Below are 19,300 nucleotides of genomic sequence, written 5' to 3' on the forward strand. Positions count from 1 at the left end.
GTGTCACTGCCCAGCCCCAGTAAGGGAGGGCCTGGCCCCAAAGTCCGAGGGATCAGGGTGGGAAGGGGCAGGGCTTGGTGTGAACCTTCCCCTGGCCCCCAGCCATGTGCCCCGCTCCCCCCATGCTGAAGATGCTGAGGCTAGTTCCAGTGCCCGCATTTTGAAGATCTCCGAATCCCACCTCTCTGTTCCTCCCCAGCCAGATGGCTCCATTTCACACACAATACACTGAGGCCCAGAGAGTGGGGAGACAGGCCAGGGAGGCCACCTGGAGCCTGGCACAGTGGCCTCATTTATTATGCTGCTCTGCTGCTCACAGGGGAAGCCCGTCCCCCAAAGTCCTCTTCCTCGTCCTCGTGAGTATCTTGTCCCTGGATTGCTTGTCAGCCTTGTCTGCCTGGAGCAACCAGTAGCCAGCAGGTTCCCCGCCTTTCCTGGAGTCCGAGGCAGCTGCCCAGCCACCAGCCGTGCGGACGATGGCTTGCACCACAGCGATGAAGGTGGACGCGATCTGGGTGTGATGGTGCCGGGTCTCCAGGGCTGCAGTCACTGCCTGGGGGTGGGAGGAGAGGGGAAGCCTGAGCAGGGCTCCAGATGCCACCTGAACCACGCCTGTGTGGTCACAGGCCTCAGCCCAGGTGGTGCCATTTCAGGCCAGGTCATCAAGAAGAGCAGGTTGGGGCCTTCTGGGTCTCATTGGAGCAGGGGGTTTGGCCCTCATGGCACAGGGGCTCCAGATGGCCCAGACACTAGAGAGAGGACACCAACCATTGTCCACTCTGTGATTATCCAGGCCTCCAGCCCAGGATGCCCTGGGGCCCCACACCGTGACTCAGTTTCTCCAACCCCTGGCCCACCTGGTCAATGTTTCTCTCCACTGTCGTGATGTTGGGCAGAAGCTGGTTGTACAGCCGGGGCTCCTCCATGGCCCGCTTCACGTCATAGCCGAACCAGAGGTTGTAGATGATGGCCTGGGGCATGGGAGTGTGATCAGCATGGCTTGGGGGCTGTGCGGAGTGGGAAGGGCCAGGGAGAAAAGGGGTGACGCATACCAGTGCAGTGGCTGTGGTGATCTGCGTGCCCCCAGCAGCTCCCACCACCATCCGGACCTGGCCGTCCTGGCCCACCATGATCGTTGGGAACATGGATGAGAGCGGCTGCTTCCCTGCGGCTGATGGGAGAAGACAGGGATGCCCGTCAGCTGCCTGCCCAGGACACCCGCCCCTCTCCACCCCAGTTCCCCACCCCCGGACTTCCACCCCATACCTGGCTGGATGAAATTGGCAGGTGAGGGGGGTACCCCAAACTCATTGGTGATGCTGGGAGAGCTGAAGTCGTCCATTCATTATTGAACAGGATCCCGCTGACCAGGGAGCAGACCTTGGAGCCAAAGCTACCGCCCAGCCGGGTCAGACAGCGCCCGACCTTGCCTGGCCCAGCCTGGTCCCTATCCACCCAATGAGGCTGTAACATACTCACTGAGAGGCCCAGGATAAGCTACCAAGATTGGGCCTCAGTTTCCCACCAGGAAAAGAGGTGACGGAGCCACCTTACTGGATAAGTGGGCGGTCCCTGGGCCACCCGCCTCTGGCACTTTCCCACCCAGGCGGCCCTGCAGCCCCTACTAGAGGTTGATGGTGCTGGTGGCGAACACAGCACTGCCGTCCTCTGTGATGACAGACAGGTGAGCAGTGCCCCTGTCATCCGGCTTGTAGAACTCGGGCTTGCAGTAGGAGATCGGGTGAGTGGTGTTGTCAGAGATCTGGGCCCGGAGCTGGGCAGCGAAGAACTCAGAGGTCATGTTGCGGACCACCTGTCGAGACCCCAGAGCTGGCCTGATGAGGTGGGGAGGGAGGGTGAGGAGGGGGCACAGGTCTCAGAAGGCCCCTGACTGTGACTCTGACCAAAACCTTCTAGCACCCACAACCTTCCGTGGCTCCCCAGGACCCAAGGGCAGGCCCAGGACCTTGCACAACCAGTCTGACTCCCTGTCTCTGTTGCGTTTCAGCAACTCTGAATGTCTGTCTGCCTGGTCCTCAGCCTCCAGACCCTTGCCGCATTCAATCACTCATTCCTTCATGCAAAAAATATTTCTAGAGTTTGCACTGCATGCCTGGCATTGGGGAATCAACAGGGAACAGACACTTAGGTCCTGCCCTCATGCCAAGAAAAACAAACACACACAGGGAAAGTGCTGAAACCACAAGCCAGGTAAGGGGAATCAAGAGGCATGAGGTATGGGCAGAGTGGTCAGGGAGGGCTTCTCAGAGGAGGCAACGTGTGAAAAGAGCCTGGAATGCAGCCTAAATGGTCAGTGCAAAGGCCCTGAGGCAGGTGGTATGGGCTGGTGAGCGATAGGCAGAGAGTGAATGGAGTGGGGTGGGGAGAAGAGGATGAAGATGCAGGCTGGGGCCCAACCCACAGGACCTCCTAGGTCCCATAAAAACTGGCTTTTGCTCTGTGCCATGCAGGCTTAGGGCAGAGGAATGAGCAGGCTGGGGAGTGTTTTCACAGGGTCCCTCTGGCAGCTATGACAGGGATAAGGATAAATCCCAAAGGGGAGGCTGTGGGTGTCAACCAGGCAAGAGATGATGGCCTCGGTGGGAGAAAGAAAAGAATCAAGGATGGTGCCGACTAGCGAGGTAAACCCTGCAGAAGGGGCAGGTTTGGGGATGGTCAGAAGCTTGATATTGGACACTTCATCGGACCTGAAGAGCATGGGTGCAAGTATAAAAAAAATAAATAAATAAACATGGGTTCACAGGCAAGGGCAGGCTGAGAGATGAACATGGAAGTATTGACATTGAGTGGCTGCTGGATGCCATGAGCCTGGCCAAGGTCCCCAAGGCAGTGGCGAGGAGGAGATGAGGAGGTCAAGGAGGAGACAGAGAGGATGGATCCAAAGGCCGAAGAAAATGCCTCAAGAGAGTTTCAACACCGGGCGCGGTGGCTCATGCCTGTAATCCCAGCACTTTGGGAGGCCGAGGCCTGAAATCCCAGCACTTTGGGAGGGCGGATCACGACGTCAGGAGATAGAGACCATCCTGGCTAACACAGTGAAACCCCGTCTCTACTAAAAATACAAAAAGTTAGCTGGGCGCAGTGGTGGGCACCTGTAGTCCCAGCTACTTGGGGGACTGAGGCAGGAGAATGGCGTGAACCTGGGAGGCGGAGCTTGCAGTGAGCCGAGATCCCGCCACTGCACTCCAGCCTGGGGGACAGCCTGGGGGACAGAGCGAGACTCCGTCTCAAAAATAAAATATAAAATATAATAAAATAAAATAAAGTTTCAGCAACACCCCACAGATTAGTTGACCAATCCCAGGGAAAGGTGTTCTGTCTGAAACTGCCCTCAAGGAAACAGAAAGGCAAATCCACGATGTGGGACATTTTCCAAGACTACTGCCCTGGGCTTTAAAAATCAACAAAACAGGCCAGGCACGGTGGCTCATGCCTGTAATCCCAGCACTTTGGGAGGCCGAGGCAGGCGGATCACGAGGTCAGGAGATCGCAATCATGGTGAAACCCCGTCTCTACTAAAAATACAAAAAATTAGCTGGGCGCAGTGGCAGGCGCCTGTAGTCCCAGCTACTCGGGAGGCTGAGGCAGGAGAATGGCGTGAACCCAGGAGGCGGAGCTTGTAGCGAGCTGAGATAGCGCCACTGCACTCCAGCCTCCGTGACAGAGCAAGACTCTGTAAAAAAAAAAAAAAAAACAAAAAAACCAAAAAAACACACCTGTAATCCCAGCAATTTGGGAGGCTGAGGTGGGAAGATAGTTTGACCCCAGGAGTTTGAGACCAGTCTGGGCAAGACCCTGTCTCTAAAAAAAATACAAAAATTATCCAGGTTTGGTGGCACGTGCCTCTGGTCCCAGCTGCTCAGGGGGCTGAAGTGGGAGGATTGCTTGAGCCCTGGAGGTTGAGGCTGCAGTGAGCCAAGATCACACCACTGCACTCCAACCTGGATGACAGAGACTCTGTGTCTAAACAAAAACACAACAAAAACAAAACAGCCAAGGGAGCCTACTGTAGGCAAAGAGAAGGGACAGCAGGTTGTGTCACCCCAACATCCTGCTGTGCTATGTTCAAGTCTCACTTTTGAGACACACCCTGAGGTGTGACATCAGTAACCTACTGTGGAATCCTTCAGAAAAACACGAATCCCAATAGATGTGGGTGGAGACGGAGAGAGTTAGGAAATCTGGCAGAAACGTCCACACTGCAGACTCCAGGAAAAGGGAACATTGATGCTTGGGCAGTTTTGGGATTTTTTTACATTTTTTGTAGGTGCGAAAAATTTGCAAAATGAAAACTCGAGGAGAGTGTGGTGAGCTGTGTGAGATGCTGCTGAGTGGGGCCTGATGGGGAAACTGAGGCTGGACATGGAGATCTGGTGGCATGGGGATAGAGCAGGGGAGGGGATACCCTGAAGGGAGAGAGGACATAGCCCAGCCATGTTTGCTCTAAGAGGAGCAAAGGACAGAAGGAGGCAGCAGATAGAAATTTCTAGAGCAACAACAGCTGCCTTTCTTTCGGGAATAATCCGTGATAAAGAAGTAAATCGTCAGAGGCAGAAAGGAGCATTGTGGGAACAGCACCCCGAGCCAGCAAGTAGATGAAAGAGCTGGCCTTAGCCAAAAGGGAGGGCAGAGGGACACGCTGCAGTGGCTCTGTCCCCTCAGAGAGACAAGACACCAGGTCACTGGCTGCAGCGGGAGTCAGAGGTGCAGAATGCTCACGGGGAAAGAGAAGACACCACCCCGGCAGCTGACGCCCCTCCTGGGAGGCCACTGGTCAGTGTAGGGGGGTCTGCAGATCCACCCAGGAATGCCAAGGACCCAAGTAGGTAAGGAGGTATGTGAGGATCCTCAGCAGGAAGGGATATGACAGGGTCTTATAGGGACCCAGCGTGGAGCTGGGGCAGCTACTGAGTGAGTGGGTCAGGTGGTGCAGGGCTGAGGGTGGCATCTGGGAAGCGTTAGTTTGGAGTGACAGGGAGTGGGTGGCCGAGGTCTCTGTTCACCTGGCCCTCTCCCTTTCACCCATCCATCTCACCATGCCCGAGGGCTGCAATGCCCCCATGTGTTCCTCATCTCAGCACTGAGCACTCGATAACCACAGCATGTGCAAAGGACCTGAGGTAGGAGGGTGACCACTAATTCCCCACACTGTCAGTTATGTGGGGCAGAAGCCAAGACTGGGGGTCACTCACCAGTCCATCTGAGCACACAGTAGGCCCGCAATCAAAGTTTGTGACAGGAATGGATTCATAAAGCATATGTGAGGCTGTAGCCACCCTGGCGAGCCCACCCGATGCCTCTACAGCAGGCCCCACACCCACAGTGGGCCAGCCCGTGCCCCTTACTTCAGTCACATCCACAAACTTGGGGTCCCCAAGCAGGGTCCTCTTGGCGTAGGCAAACCGGAAAGCCTCTACGATGCGGTGGTACGTCAGGCCCTTCTGCTCGGGGGTCTCCACGCTCTCCCAGGAGAAGTTGTACCCTGGTTGATCAGAGCCAGGTGCATGTTGCTGAGCCCCAGAGACTCTGAGGGGCTGAGAGGGTTAACAACTGCCTGAGCCACTTTGCCCACCTCAAGGAGCATTTAATAACCAATAGCAGCAGCTGCTTCAGAAGGCTGTGGTGAGAGTGAAGTAAGGTGAGGGCTCCCGAGCCTGGGCCTCACGTCACGCATCAGCTCTGGCCATTCAGTGACCAAGTGGCAGGGTCACCCACTGGACCAGGGTACCCTCTGGACCAGGCCCTGCAGCCCTGAGCTCCTGCACCTCTCTCCCTCCTGATGACTCCTGTTCCTCCTCCAACCCTTGAGCATTGCCCGCTTCAGCCCTGTCGCTCTGCACTGCCTCCTTCAGGACATGGTGAGCTGTGACGCAGGGACACACCTCGGGGGCTCAGTGATGGAAAGATGTGGCATGGGGGGCGAGCAGAGATGCAGCAGGGGTGGGGCGTGGGGAGAGAGAGGCAGTGTCATGGGTCCTACCACACGGCTGTGGTGCAACCACTCACCTTTGAGGATGTTGAGGATGAGGGCCAGCACGGGCCCACTGAGCGGCGCACTGGGCATGTACAGCACCGCGTCTCCCCGGCTGATGTTCAGCGGGTGCTCGATCAGCTCAGCACAGTAGTTATTCAGGTCCTCAGCTGTCACAATGCCCCCTGCAATGGGACAGCAGCTCGAATGGGCACTGGGATGGGGCTGCACCACTGCGTGGAGGATGGAGCTGCACCAGTGGTGTTGGGGGCAGGCATGGCTGCACCATGGTGGTGGGGAAAAGCCTGTACCTACCAGGGAGGACAGAGTGCACTACTGGAGGGGTGGGACTGTGCCCTGGGAGGGGGCCACAGGCAACCTCACCTCCTTGGGAACCTCACCAGCTCTGGCACTCCTGTCTCCCTGACACTGCTCACCACCTGACAGCCAGTCTGGGGCCACCTGCCCTCTGCCTGCTTGGCTTAGTGGCTTCCTGTCTGCCTTCTCTCATCTGTGGCCAGAGAGTGTTTTCTGTTTTTTCTTTTTTTTGGAGAAAGGATCTTGCTCTGTCACTCAGGCTGGAGTGCAGTGGCTTAATCACAGCCTTGAACTCCTGGGCTCAAGTGATCCTCCAGCAGACCCTCCCCAGTAGCTGAGACTAAAGGCACAACTACACCCAGCAAATTTTAATTTTTTTGTTGTGTTTTGCTATATTTCTTTTTTTTTTTTTTTTTTTTTTTTTGAGATGGAGTCTCACTCTATCGCCCAGGCTGGAGTGCAGTGGCGTGATATCGGCTCACTGCAAGCTCCGCTTCCCAGGTTCATGTCATTCTCCTGCCTCAGCCTCCCAAGTAGCTGGTAATGCAGGCACCCACCACCACACCTGGCTATTTTTTTTGTATTTTTAGTAGAGACAGGTTTCACTGTGTTAGCCAGGATGGTCTCGATCTCCTGACCCTGTATCCACACGCCTCGGCCTCCCAAAGTTCTGGGATTACAGGCGTGAGCCACCATGCCCTGCCGGGTTTTGCTATATTTCTTTTCACTATGCTTTGAATTTTTTGTTTTCTTGTTCCCCACCCCCACCCCCACTGTATTTATGTAGATTCTCAATATTTTTTTTGTAGACTCACTATGTTGCCCAGCCTTGTCTTGGACCTCCTGGCCTCAACTTCTACCTCAGCCTCCCAAAGTGTTGGGATTACAGGCATGAGACACCAAGCTTGGCCTCAGAGGGCCTTTTCTTTCTTTTTTTTTTTTTTTATGAGATGGAGTCTCACTCTGTGGAGTGCAGTGGTGCAATCTCGGCTCACTGCAACCTCAGCCCCCCAGGTTCTAGCGATTCTCCTGCCACAGCCTCCCAAGTAGCTGGGATTACAGGCACAACCCACCATGCCTGACTAATTTTGCATTTTTAGTAGAGACAGGGTTTCACCATGTTGGCCAGGCTGGTCTTGAACTCCTGACCTCAGGTGATCCACCCGCCTGGGCCTCCCAAAGTGCTGGGATTACAGACGTGAGCCATGCACCTGGCTCAGAGGGCCTTTTCTAACTGGAGAATTCCTGCCAGCGTCCCTGCTGCTTGGCCTCTTCTCCTCACGATGAATGGATAGAGGGAGGGAGGGAGGCTCTTAATTCTCCTGGAGTCAGCTCCAGACAGACAGGGTATTGGCATGCCAATTTCCAGCCTCAGTGGTAAAGGTCGACAAGCTAATCACCGTCCTCCATGAAACAGTGACAAAAATTACCTGAAGAAAGCCACAGCCAAGCTCCAGGCCCCTGCCCCACAAATCCCCTTCCCCATGCCTCTCTCAAGGCGACCCTCATCCCTTGTAACCCTCTTGGTGAATCAAAGCCCCCTCTACTGGGCCTTAGCCCAGCTGTTCCTCTGCTAGGAATCCCTTCCTCTCTCTGCCTAACGAAGTTATCTGCAGCCCAGCCACCACCTCCTCCGAGAAGTCCTCCTGGATCTTCAGGCTATATTCTAGTGCTTCCCTAGCCTTGGCTCTTGCCTACACCTGCATTTACCCCAACAGGGACTTGCTCTCCTGGACTGTGTGGCCTCTCTTGGTTTTGATATAAGCAGGAGCTGTGGACCCACATGGCCAGTCACTGACCCTCCTCCACCAGGAACTTCCTGCAGGCTCAGGCAAGACAGGAGGACCCCATGGCTCTGGGCTACAGCTCAGGGTTTCCACTGCAGAGTTCCTCACCCAGGCCCTTGAGGTTACCCACTCACCGGCCGCCTGGATGTCCTTCACAATCTGGGCCGTGAGGCTGCCGTTGTAGAAGGCCTGGGCACCCTCAATGGCCAGCGTCTCGTAGGTGTCAGCCAGCCGTGGCAGGGTCAGTCTCTCCCCCTCCCGAAGCACCTTTCTATCCCGGCAGAACACCTCACTGGGGCAGAGGGGGCTCATGTGAGGCAGCAGGTGGGGTGGACTTAGCCAGACCACACCACACACATGCCCACACGGGAGACCAGCACAAAGCAGGGGCGGCGCCTGTCACAGGTGGGTGGCCCCGTCACTCAGCACTCGTCCTCCTAGTGTCCCTTCCGGGGACCTCCTAGTGTCCCTTGCCACTCAGGACACATGGCCAGCCACAGTGGCCACTGGGACCCCACGCTCAGAATGTGTCCCCACACGTGGTGGGAAGGGTCTGTATCTCCTCATCCCATTATCAGCGCAGGGTCCTGAAGGCAGAGGGCCGCTCCACTGCTGCTACAGCCTGCAAGGTCCTTGGGCTGTGCCTGCCCTGCCTGGGTCAGGGGGCCACACCCACAGACATACCACAAGACAGGCTGCTGCTCGATGACCGTCCGCTTGTTTTCCAGGGCTGCTGCCAAGCCCTTGCCCACGGGGAAGCCCTGGCGGGCCAGCTGGATGCTGGGTTGGAAGAGGCGAGCCCAGGGCAGCCGCCCATGCCGCTGGTGTGCCAGCTCATAGCCTCGGATCTCCCCAGGCACCGCCACCGACAGCCCTCCTGGGGAGAGAGAGCCACATTTAGTGACCCTGAGTAGGGGACATCGGGATCTCTCGCAGGCAGCATCCCAGGCACAGTCCCTGACTCGTTTTACAGATGGGGCAATGAGGCTTAGGAGGAAAGATTTTTTTTTTCTTTTTTGAGTTGGGGTCTTTCCATCTTGCCCAGCCTGATCTCGAACTCCTGGATTCAAGCAATCCTCCCACCTCAGCCTCCTGAGTAGCTGAGATTACAGGCGTGAACACCACGCCCAGCAGAAGGGGATTTTTAATTTTTTTATTTATTTTTTAATTTTAATTTTTTTTTTAGGAGGGGATGTTTAATTTTTTTAAGAGGGGCTCAGCAGGTAGGAGTGTACATGGACCAGGGATGTCTGAGGAGGGCACAGGAGGGGAAGCAGTAGCATGCGGCTGGGTTTTGCTGTCCCAGGATGAGGTGTCTGTCTGTGCAGTTTCCTGCATGTCTAAAATCCTGTGCCAGGCCAGACCCCCTCCCATCTCGCTGACCACAAGGGCTTATCCTGCAAGACTCATGGGCTCCACCAGAATGTGCCAAAACAAGAGCAGATCCCACCCTGACCCAGGTCAAGCACAGGCCACCTTCAAGACACAGCCAGCCCCAAGAAAGGGCTCCCTTCCTCTTTTCTACTGCCCCAGAGAGGCAAGACTGAGCCTTAACCTCCATCCTGTCCCCTCTCGCAGCCTCAGTTTCTCCATCCAACTATAAGGGTTTTTGTTTGTTTGTCTGTTTTGAGACAGGGTCTCACTCTGTTGTCCCAGCTGGAGTGCAGTGGTGCAATCATGGCTCACTGCAGCCTTGGCTTCCCAGGCTCAAGCGATCCTCCCACCTCAGCCTCTGAAGTACCTAAGACTACAGACATACCCCACTACACGTGGCTTTTTTTTTTTTTTTTTTTGAGATGGAGTTTCACTCTTGTTGCCCAGGCTGGAGTGCAATGGCACAATCTTGGCTCACTCCAACCTCCACCTCCCGAGTTCAAGTAATTCTCCTGCCTCAGCATCCCAAGTAGCTGGGATTACAGGCATGTACAACCATGCCTTGCTAATTTTTGCATTTTTAGTAGAGACAGGTTTTACCAGGTTGGTCAGGCTGGTCTTGAACTCCTAATATCAGGTGATCCATCCTCCTCAGCCTCTCAGAGTTTTGGGATTACAGGAGTGAGCCACCACTCCCAGCCTAATTTTTTATTTTTATTTTTTGTAGAGACAGGGGTCTTGCTACTTTGCCAAGACTGGTCTCAAACTCTGGCCTCAAGCAATCCTCCCACCTCAGCCTCCCAACATGCTGGGATTACAGGTGCACCCAGTCTATAAGGGGTTTTGCCTTCCAGTTCTGACTTTTGAGGAGGTCATTGGAAACAGACCCCTGGGCCTGCTTCCCCCTGAGCCCCACTGCCCATATGGACACTACAGACACTGACCCTTTGCCCAGAAAGGTACAACTATGGCCTCTGCCCCCAGGTACTCTCCTGCTCTTGCGAGAGATGTTGGGGCTATTTGGCTTGGCTTGGCGGCTGTGGCTCTAGAACTGCCTCTCCCACCCTGAAGCCTGGCACAAGTTTCCAAGAGCTGGTGGTTTCAATTCCTAGAAGCTGCACATACATCCCGGAAGGTCTGACACCCAGCACATGATTCCTTCCACCTTGTAGTTAGACAGAACTTCTTTTCTGTTTTGTTTTGTTTTTTGTTTGTTTTTGAGATGGAGTCTTGCTCTGTCTCCCAGACTGCAGTGCAGTGGCATGATCTCAGCTCACTACAACCTCCGCCTCCCAGGTTCAAGCGATTCTCCTGCCTCAGCCTCCCGAGTCGCTGGGTTTACAGGCACAGGCCAGCACACCAGGCTAATTTTTGTATTTTTAGTACAGATGGGGTTTTGCCTTGTTGGCCAGGCTGGTTTCAAACTCCTGACCTCAGGTCATCCACCCACCTCAGCCTTCCAAGGTGCTGGGATGACAGGCGTGAGCCACCGTGCCCAGCCAAGACAGGAGAAGTTCTAATCTTTGATAGCAGACCAGGGTGATGATGCTTAGCAACAGTATTTTGTATATTTCAAAGTAACGAAGAGAGGACTATGGTGCTAACACCCAGAAATGAAAAATATTCAAGGTGACGGAGACTCCAAATACCCTGCCTTGATCATTATACACTCTATGCATGTAACAAGCACTCACATGTACCCATAAATATAGAAAATATCATGTATCAATATCAGAAAAAAATCTTCTCCTGACCTCAGGCCAATCAGACTCTCATGCCGCCACACTTGCCAAGTTCTCTGGTGACCCCCACACTGCCAGACCCAGTGCCCCTCTCAGCTTTACTGGGCTCATCACTCTCCCTGAGAGCCGCCCCTGCATCCCAGCGCCTGGCTCCACCCGAGTCTCCCCCGCCTGCCATCCTAGCTCCTACTCTCCCCTCTGTCTTTGTTCTCTCTCCTCGTGGTCTGCTTGACATCTGAGCTTCAGCCTCCACTTATGCACTAACTCCCAAATTGACCTGCTGGCCTGGACTGCTCCTCTGATCACCAGACCTGAGTATCTACCTGCCTGCTCGAAGAAAGCATCTCAAACTTCAACGTGCCCAAAACCGAGCTCCTGAGTGTCTGCTCAACCTGCTCCCTGAGAACCCTGCCTGTCTCCATTAGGGTCACCCCATCCTTCCAGGTACAGACAAAAGATCAGGGGTCCCCGGGGACTCCCTACACAAGCATCACACCCAACCCATCCTCAAATCCACAGGCTCCACTTCCAAGTGTGTCTGTCCAGCATCAGCCACTTCCCAGCACCCTCTCCACGAATTACTGCAGTGACCTCTGGACAGGTCCCCACATGCTCCCTGCCCCTTACACAGCAATCCGTAGGCCAGATCCATCCCCTTCCACTCACACACTCCACGAGCCCCCACTTCCCTCAGACAGGAAGCAGAGGCTTCACCATAACCTAAGAGATCCCACACAACCTGGGCCATTTCCCTTGGGTCACTTGCTGCAGCCTCCCCAGCTCCCCACAGGGCTCTGTCCCTGCCATCACACCTGGATAGCAGACCAGGAGATAACTCCCCTGACCCCATCTCTGCCTCTGGGTCTTTGCTCAGATGTCCCCTTCCCTGACTGGGTCACCCTCCATAGAGTCCCAGATTTTGAGGCCCTCCAGGTCTGTTTTTCTACAGCCCGTAACACACCCGCACCTGCCTAGTTTCTTTTCCCACCTGGAGTGTCACAGATTTCATCTGCCATCTTTGTTTTTCACCCCAGCTTCAGGAACAACAGCTGATTCTTTAAGACAATGCTCAATACATTCTAGTTAAATAAATGATTCTAAGCATCCACAAGGTGCCAAGCCTATGATTCCCGCATTCTCTTACCCTGAGCAACTTCATGTCTACAGATGCTGAGTTTCTCAATGAGTATTAAAAACAAATGAAAGATTGGCGGGGCACAGTGGCTCACGCCTGTAATTCCAGCACCTTGGGAGGCCGAGGCAGGGGGATCACGAGGTCAGGAGATCGAGGGACCAGCCTGGGCAACATAGTGAAAACCCGTCTCTACTAAAAAATACAAAAAATTAGCCGGGTGTGGTGGCAGGCACCTGTAGTCCCAGCTACTCGGGAGGCTGAGGCAGGAGAAAGGCGTGAACTCAGGAGGCAGAGCTTGCAGTGAGCCGAGATCGCACCACTGCACTCCAACCTGGGCGTCAGAGTGAGACTCCGTCTCAAAAAAAAAAAAAAAGAAAAAAAAATCAAAGATTGAGTATGTTGCAGAAGACTCCAAAGGGCGCCACCCAGGACCCCCACCTGAAGTCTAAGGCCTGCTATGGTGAGTGTGTCCTGCCCCTCCATCCTCCAACTTGTTTTTTTTTTTTTTTTTTTTTGAGACGGAGCTTCGTTCTTGTTGCCCAGGCTGGAGTGCAGTGGCATGATCCCGGCTCACTGCAATCTCCACCTCCTGGGTTCAAGCGATTCCCCTGCCTTAGCCTCCTGAGTAGCTGGGATATTACAGGCCTGTGCCACTATGCCCGACTTATTGTACTTTTAATAGAGAAAGGGTTTCACTATGTTGGCCAGGCAGGTCTTGAACTCCTGACCTAGGTGATCCATCTGCCACAGCCTCCCAAACTGCTGGGATTACAGGCGTGAGCCTGTGAAAAAAAGGCCCAGCCTTTTTTTTTTGACAGGGTCTCACTTTGTTGCCCAAGCTAGAGTGTAGTGGTATAATCATGGCTCACTGCAGCCTCAACCTCCTGGGCTCAAGTGATCCTCCCACCTTAGCCTCCCGAGTAGCTGGGACCATAAGCACACACCGCCATACCTAGCTAATTTTTTTTTTCCCATTTTTTGTAGAGATGGAGTCTTGCTATGTTGTCCAGGCAGGTCTCCTGGGCTCATGTGCTCCTCCTGACATGGCCTCCTAAAGTGCTAGGACTAGAGGCGTTGAGTTGTTGAGACCCTCCCATCCTCCAACTTTTATCTCACAATCTATTGTGCCTCCTTTGGGGACAGACAGTGGCTTCCTGGGTGGACAGTGGCTTCCCTTCAGGTACCTGGGGAATTTGGGGGCCTCCTCTCCACTTAAGACCAGATTAGAAAAGAGAGACTCCACCTCACATTCTAGAGCGCCATCCCCACAAATGAACAAATGAGTGAATGGGATGCCTGTTGAAAAGGCAGGATATAGACAGCCTGGGTTCAATTTTAGCTTCACCACCTCCCAGCTGTGTGACCTCAGATGATTTGCATGACCTGTCTGAGCCTCAGCATCCCCACCCTGTAAAATGGGAATCCACACAGCATCCCCTAGCCCAAAGGAGCAGGGAGGGTTGTGAGAGGCTCGTGGGTGAAAAGCGCAGAGCAGAGCGTGGGCCCCAGTGAGCCCTGGTCCATGAGGTCTGCTAGCATAATAATTATTCTTTCCATGTGCTGCACAGAGTGGCCCCGGAGGCCTTAGCAGAAATAACAGAAGCTCCCGGCCCTTTACCGTGGTGATGATGGTCCTGACCACTCATTGTGGGACGGTGCTATGGGGCCAGGAAGGGATGGGGGTGCTAGAACTGCCCCTGAACCCTGACGGGAGCAGGCTCCTGTGGGCAAGGCCCCTTCCCGGTGGCTCAGCCAGCTCTGCACCCATGCCCCAAGTCTGCAGCATGGCTTACCCTTCTGGGACTGCTCCGAGCTGTTGAACATGCTGGCAAAGGCCAGCCTGGGGGCCACCTCGCGGGCATTGATGACCTCAGCTTTTCCTAGAAGGAGAAGCAGGTAGGCAGGCCCACCCACCCAAACCCTTTATGCCACGTGAGCCTGGGGGCCACGGAGCTGTGCCTCGGCCCAACCCACAACCCCTGCCCCTCTTCCTCTCCTCTTCCGAGGCACTCATGGGTGGTGCTGTTGTAGATGGTGAGGAAGAGGCCACCCTCGATGCTCATGCTGTGGGCATTCATGAGCCCCACACACAACAGGGCTGCAATGGCTGCATCCACTGCAGAGCCACCGTCCCGCAGTGCATCCCTGCCACGTGGCACATAAAGGCATGAGAACTTGCAGGCTTCCACCCTGGCCCCTCATACACACCCTGCTGCCCACCTGCCCAAAGGAGGATGGAAGAGAAGTCCATTCGAGTTTTGGGGTTTTTGTTTTTAGTTTCTTTCTTTTTTGTTTTGAGATGGAGTCTTGCTCTATTGCCAGGCTGGAGTGCAGTGGCACGATCTCAGCTCACTGCAACCTCTGCCTCCCGGGTTCAAGCCATTCTCCTGCCTCAGCCTCCTGAGTAGCTGGGACTACAGGTGCATGCCACCATGCCCAGCTAATTTTTGTATTTCTAGTAGAGACGGGGTTTCACCATGTTGGCCAGGATGATCTCTATCTCTTGACCTCATGATCCGCCTGCCTTGGCATCTTTTTTTTTTTTTTGGAGACAAAGTCTCTCTTTGTTGCTCAGGCTGGAGTGCAGTGGTGTGATCTCAGATCACTGCAGCCTCAGTCTCCTGGGCTCAAATGACACTCCCATCTCAGCCTCCCAAGTAGCTGGGACTATGGGCACATGCCACCATGCCCAGCCAATTTTGTTTGTTTGTGTATTTTGTAGAGATGGGGTTTCATCATGTTGCCCAGGCTGGTCAAGAACCCCTGTGCTCAAGTAATCCACCCACCTTGGCTTCCCAAAGTGCTGGTATTACAGGCATGAGCCACTGTGCCCAGCCTTTGTTTTATGAGACAGGGTCTCACTTTGTCACCCAGGATGAAGTGCAGTGGCACAGTCTTGGCTCAATGCAGCTTTGACCTCCTGGGCTCAAGCAATCCTCCCACTTCAGTCTCCTGAGTAGCTGGGACTACAGGTAAGAACCACCACACCGGGCAATTTTTGTCTTTTTTGTAGAGATAGGGTCTTTCTATGTTGCCCAGGCTGGTCTCGAACTCACGGTCTAAAGCAATCCTATCGCCTCAACCTCCCAAAGTGCTGGGATTACAGTTTCTTCTTTTTCTTTTCTTTTTTTTTTTTTCTGAGACAGAGTTTCACTCAGTTGCCCAGGCTGGAGTGCAGTGGCGTGATCTTAGCTCACTGCAACCTCTGCCTCCTGGGTTCAAGCGATTCTCCTGCCTCAGCCTCCTGAGTAGCTGGGATTATAGGCGCACACCACCAAGCCCCGCTAACTTTTTATATTTTTAGTAGGGACAGAGTGCACCATGTTGGCCAGGCTGGTCTCAAACTCCTGACCTCGGGTGGTCTGCCCGCATCAACCCCCCAAAGTGCTGGGATTACAGGTGTAGACCACCTTGCCCAGACAGTTTCCTCTTTATGAAGCAAACAAATGTACATGATTTTTATAATTGGGACAAAAAGGGAAATTGCTATACTTCATTAATAACATTTTTTTCCCCTGCTAGAGATGGTGGCTTACACCTGTAATCTCAGCACTTTGGGAGGCCAAGGTGGAGGATCACTTGAGGCCAGGAGTTCAAGACCAGCCTGGGCAATAGAGTGAGACCATATCTACAAAACAGTCTTTTTAAATTAGTCAGGTGTGATGCACGCCTGTAGTCCTAGCTACTCAGGGGGCTGAGGTGGGAGGATCGCTTAAGCCCAAGAGTTCAAGGCTGCAGTGAGCTATGATCATGCCACTGCACTCCAGCCTGGGTGACAGAACAAGACCCTGTCTCAAAATATGAAAAACATAATATTTTTTCTGTTTAAGTCTTTAGAAGGGAACTGATCTTTATATATAACATGAGATAAGAGTCTAAAATAGAATAAAACAGTAGAAGCCAGGCACCATGGCTCACACCTGTAATCCCAGCACTTTAGGAAGCTGAGGCGGGAGGATCACTTAAACCCAAGAGTTTGAGGCTGCAGTGGGCTATGATCGCTCCCCTATACTCCAGCCTGGGTGACAGAGTAAGACTCCACCTTAAAAAAAGAATAAGCCCTTCATGTCCCTGTTTGGGCAACAGCGTTCCTTGGGGGGAGGGGGGAGGGATGGCATTGGGAGATATACCTAATGCTAAATGACGAGTTGGTGGGTGCAGCACACCAACATGGCACATGTGTACATATGTAACAAACCTGCACATTGTGCACATGTACCCTAAAACTTAAAGTATAATAATAATAAAATAAAATAAAAAAAAGAAAGAAAGAAATTGTCTCCTATCCAAAAAAAAAAAAAACAGAAAAGAATAAGCTGGGCATGGTGGCTCACACCTGTAATCCCAACACTTTGGGAGGCCCAGGTGGGTGGACTACCTGAGGTCAGGAGTTCGAGACCAGCCTGACCAACATGGTGAAACCCCATCTCTACTAAAAACACGATAATTAGGCCAGGCACAGTGGCTCACACCTGTAATCCCAGCACTTTGAGAGGCAGAGGTGGGAAGATCACAAGGTCAGGAGTTCAAGACCAGCCTGGCCAACATAGCAAAACCCTGTCTCTACTAAAAATACAAAAATTAGCTGGGCATGGTGGCACATGCCTGTAGTCTCAGCTAATGTGGAGGCTGAGGCAGTAGAATCACTTGAACCTGGGAGGGGGAGGCTGCAGTAAGCCAAGATTGCACCACTGCCCTCCAGCCTGGGTAACAGAGTGATACTCTGTCTCAGAAACACACACACACACACACACACACACAAATTTGTTGAGCGTGGTGGCACATGTCTGTAATCCCAGCTACTTGGGAGGCTTAGGCATGAGAATCGCTTGAACTTGGGAGGCGGAGGTTGCAGTTAACTGAGATTGCACCACTGCACTCCAGCCTGGCAACAGAGCAAAACTCCATCTCTAAATAGATAGATAGATAGATAGAAAGATAGATAGATAGATAGATAGATAGATAGATAGATAGATAGATAGATAGGAAGAAATAAGTAAAAATAGCCACCAAACAACAAAACAGTGGAGTTTATCCAAAGAGACAGAGACTCTTAGAACTGAGAAAAGGGGCCCTGTTTGGCTCTAGGAGACCCACATCCTGCTCTTGGAGTCACCGTCCCCTTCCCAAAGGCTACTGAGAGAGTCTAAGCAAAGCTTACATGTGGGGAAACTGAGTCTCAGAGGGGTGAAGGTATTGCTCTGGTCCACTTGCCCAGTTTTCAGGGCCCATGTCCCATGCCCTGCCCCACTCACCTCCCAATCTCCGAGCACTGCTTGGCATCCGCAGCCACGGCAGCCCTGGTATACACATGGTTGTCAGGTTCCTTGGAGGCTGAGGGCAGCCAGAGACAGAGGACGACAATGAACAGCACCAGGACCACGGCCAGCAGGCCCAGCACCACTAACTTCTTCTTCATGGCTCTGCTGCTCCCACGGGGTAAGGAGCAGGGTCAGGCCCAGCCTCAGACATTCCCTGGCCCCTCCCCAACAGGGCACAGTCTAAAGTCGGGGCTCAGAAACACAAGGCCTGTGTCTCCTTCCTGCTTCCCAGAATACGTACAGGCTGTCCGGCCCCCAGACCTTTGCGCAGGCCATGCTCTCTGCCAGAAGCTCTGGGCCTCATCTCTGCCCTCCCAAATCCTCCCTGCTTATCTTCAGAGCCCATCCTGGTAAGAACCCCATCTCCAGCAGCGACCCTTCCTGGGAGCCCCCAGATTTCCTCACCCCTCTTTCTGCAGGGCCTTGCCTACCTCCTCACAGTGGCTGAGCCTCCACTGCTTAGGGAGAAGCTCCAGTAGGGATGGGCCTGGCCTGGTTTCTCCTGTGTCCCCCACCTCAGTCTAGAGCCAGGCACTGTCCAGGAGTCCTCTGAAGACCCTCCACCCCACCTGGAGCATGGGGTTTAGCTTCCATAGTGCCCACAATCAGAACACCCCACAGATTCGCTGCCACGGGGCCAGGACTTACCGTCCAGCAGCAGACGGGGACCCCAAGCCTTGCCTGGGGTGTTGGCCATGAAAGACAGGAGGATTTGGTGGAAACACCTGAGGAAATAACTGGGGTCTCCCTCACACTCTGCTGAAGCCTGTAGCCACAGGATCTTCTTCAGAGACTCTCTGATCAGGCAGCCTTCTCGTTCTCCTGAAGGTCAAGGGAGGTTACCTGAAGCACGCGCAGCCCAGACCTTTCTGGGGGACTCCGTGTTACCTCCCTCTGCCTCTGGCTGGTTTCTCTGTCTCCAGTTGAACTCTGGAGGCAAAGAGGCTGTCAGTAACACATTTGTTTCCATGAATTCTCTCAGCACGTCTCCCAGGCACAGCTCAAAGAGGGTTTTGCATGGAGCAGGGCAGGTAGGGGACAGGGCATTCCTGCAGAAGCCCAGGATGTGCATGTGGTAAGCATGGCAAAGAGGGCTCAGGGGGCACTGCCAGCCTGCCCTGCTCTGACGCTGGACTTGCCACTCACCTGCTGTGGGGCCTCAGGCAAATCACTGAACTGTCCAGCCTGGATGACGGCAGCACCTCACTTGCCTTGCTGCTGGGAGTTTTGTGAATAGAGTAGGTTAGACTGTGGGCAGGACTTGGTGAATGGTAGCTGTGATTATCATCATGGCTGCACTGGGGACACCCCCAGGAGGCCTGAGTGGCACAGGTCTCTTGCTCACTCTATGTCCCCTGTGGACTCCCTTCCAGGCTGTGCAGTGAGTGGCAGCAGTGACCCTTGGGAAGTCTCATGGCTATGGCAGCAGGTGACAGGTGTGACAACAGGGAAGAGAGATGTGGTGACAGAGGTTGGAGTTCCCCTCTCCCACAGTCAGTTTCCCACAAAGGGCGGTGTCTGCCAGCAAGCCCCTCCAATGAGCCCCAAGCTGGGTTTCCCTCCACTCCACCCTGTCCCAGTGCAGAGCGTCTGACCTCAGAGGCAGACACACTGTCCAAGAGGTGGTCTAC

At 53.9% G+C, this 19,300-nt stretch overlaps 1 protein-coding gene and 1 pseudogene across 1 annotated transcript in view; both read right to left on the bottom strand.

Moving 5' to 3' along the window:
• Window positions 1–219: 219 nt before the first annotated feature.
• Window positions 220–18,306, bottom strand: LOC129528198 (glutathione hydrolase 1 proenzyme-like; annotated as a pseudogene).
• The window catches only part of LOC129528193 (immunoglobulin superfamily member 3-like), a 39,387-nt gene continuing 37,691 nt past the window's right edge, over window positions 17,605–19,300 (bottom strand). The window contains exons 8-10 of the mRNA XM_055368010.1: window positions 18,816–18,884; window positions 18,318–18,491; window positions 17,605–17,682 (exon numbers count right to left, since the gene is read on the bottom strand). Coding sequence (XP_055223985.1) covers window positions 18,419–18,491; window positions 18,816–18,884 — 142 coding nt within the window. The 3' untranslated portion in view covers window positions 17,605–17,682; window positions 18,318–18,418. The remainder of the gene's footprint in view (window positions 17,683–18,317; window positions 18,492–18,815; window positions 18,885–19,300) is intronic.

Source organism: Gorilla gorilla, chromosome 17 (genome assembly GCF_029281585.2).
Source record: "Gorilla gorilla gorilla isolate KB3781 chromosome 17, NHGRI_mGorGor1-v2.1_pri, whole genome shotgun sequence".
Taxonomy (NCBI): Eukaryota; Metazoa; Chordata; class Mammalia; order Primates; family Hominidae; genus Gorilla; species Gorilla gorilla.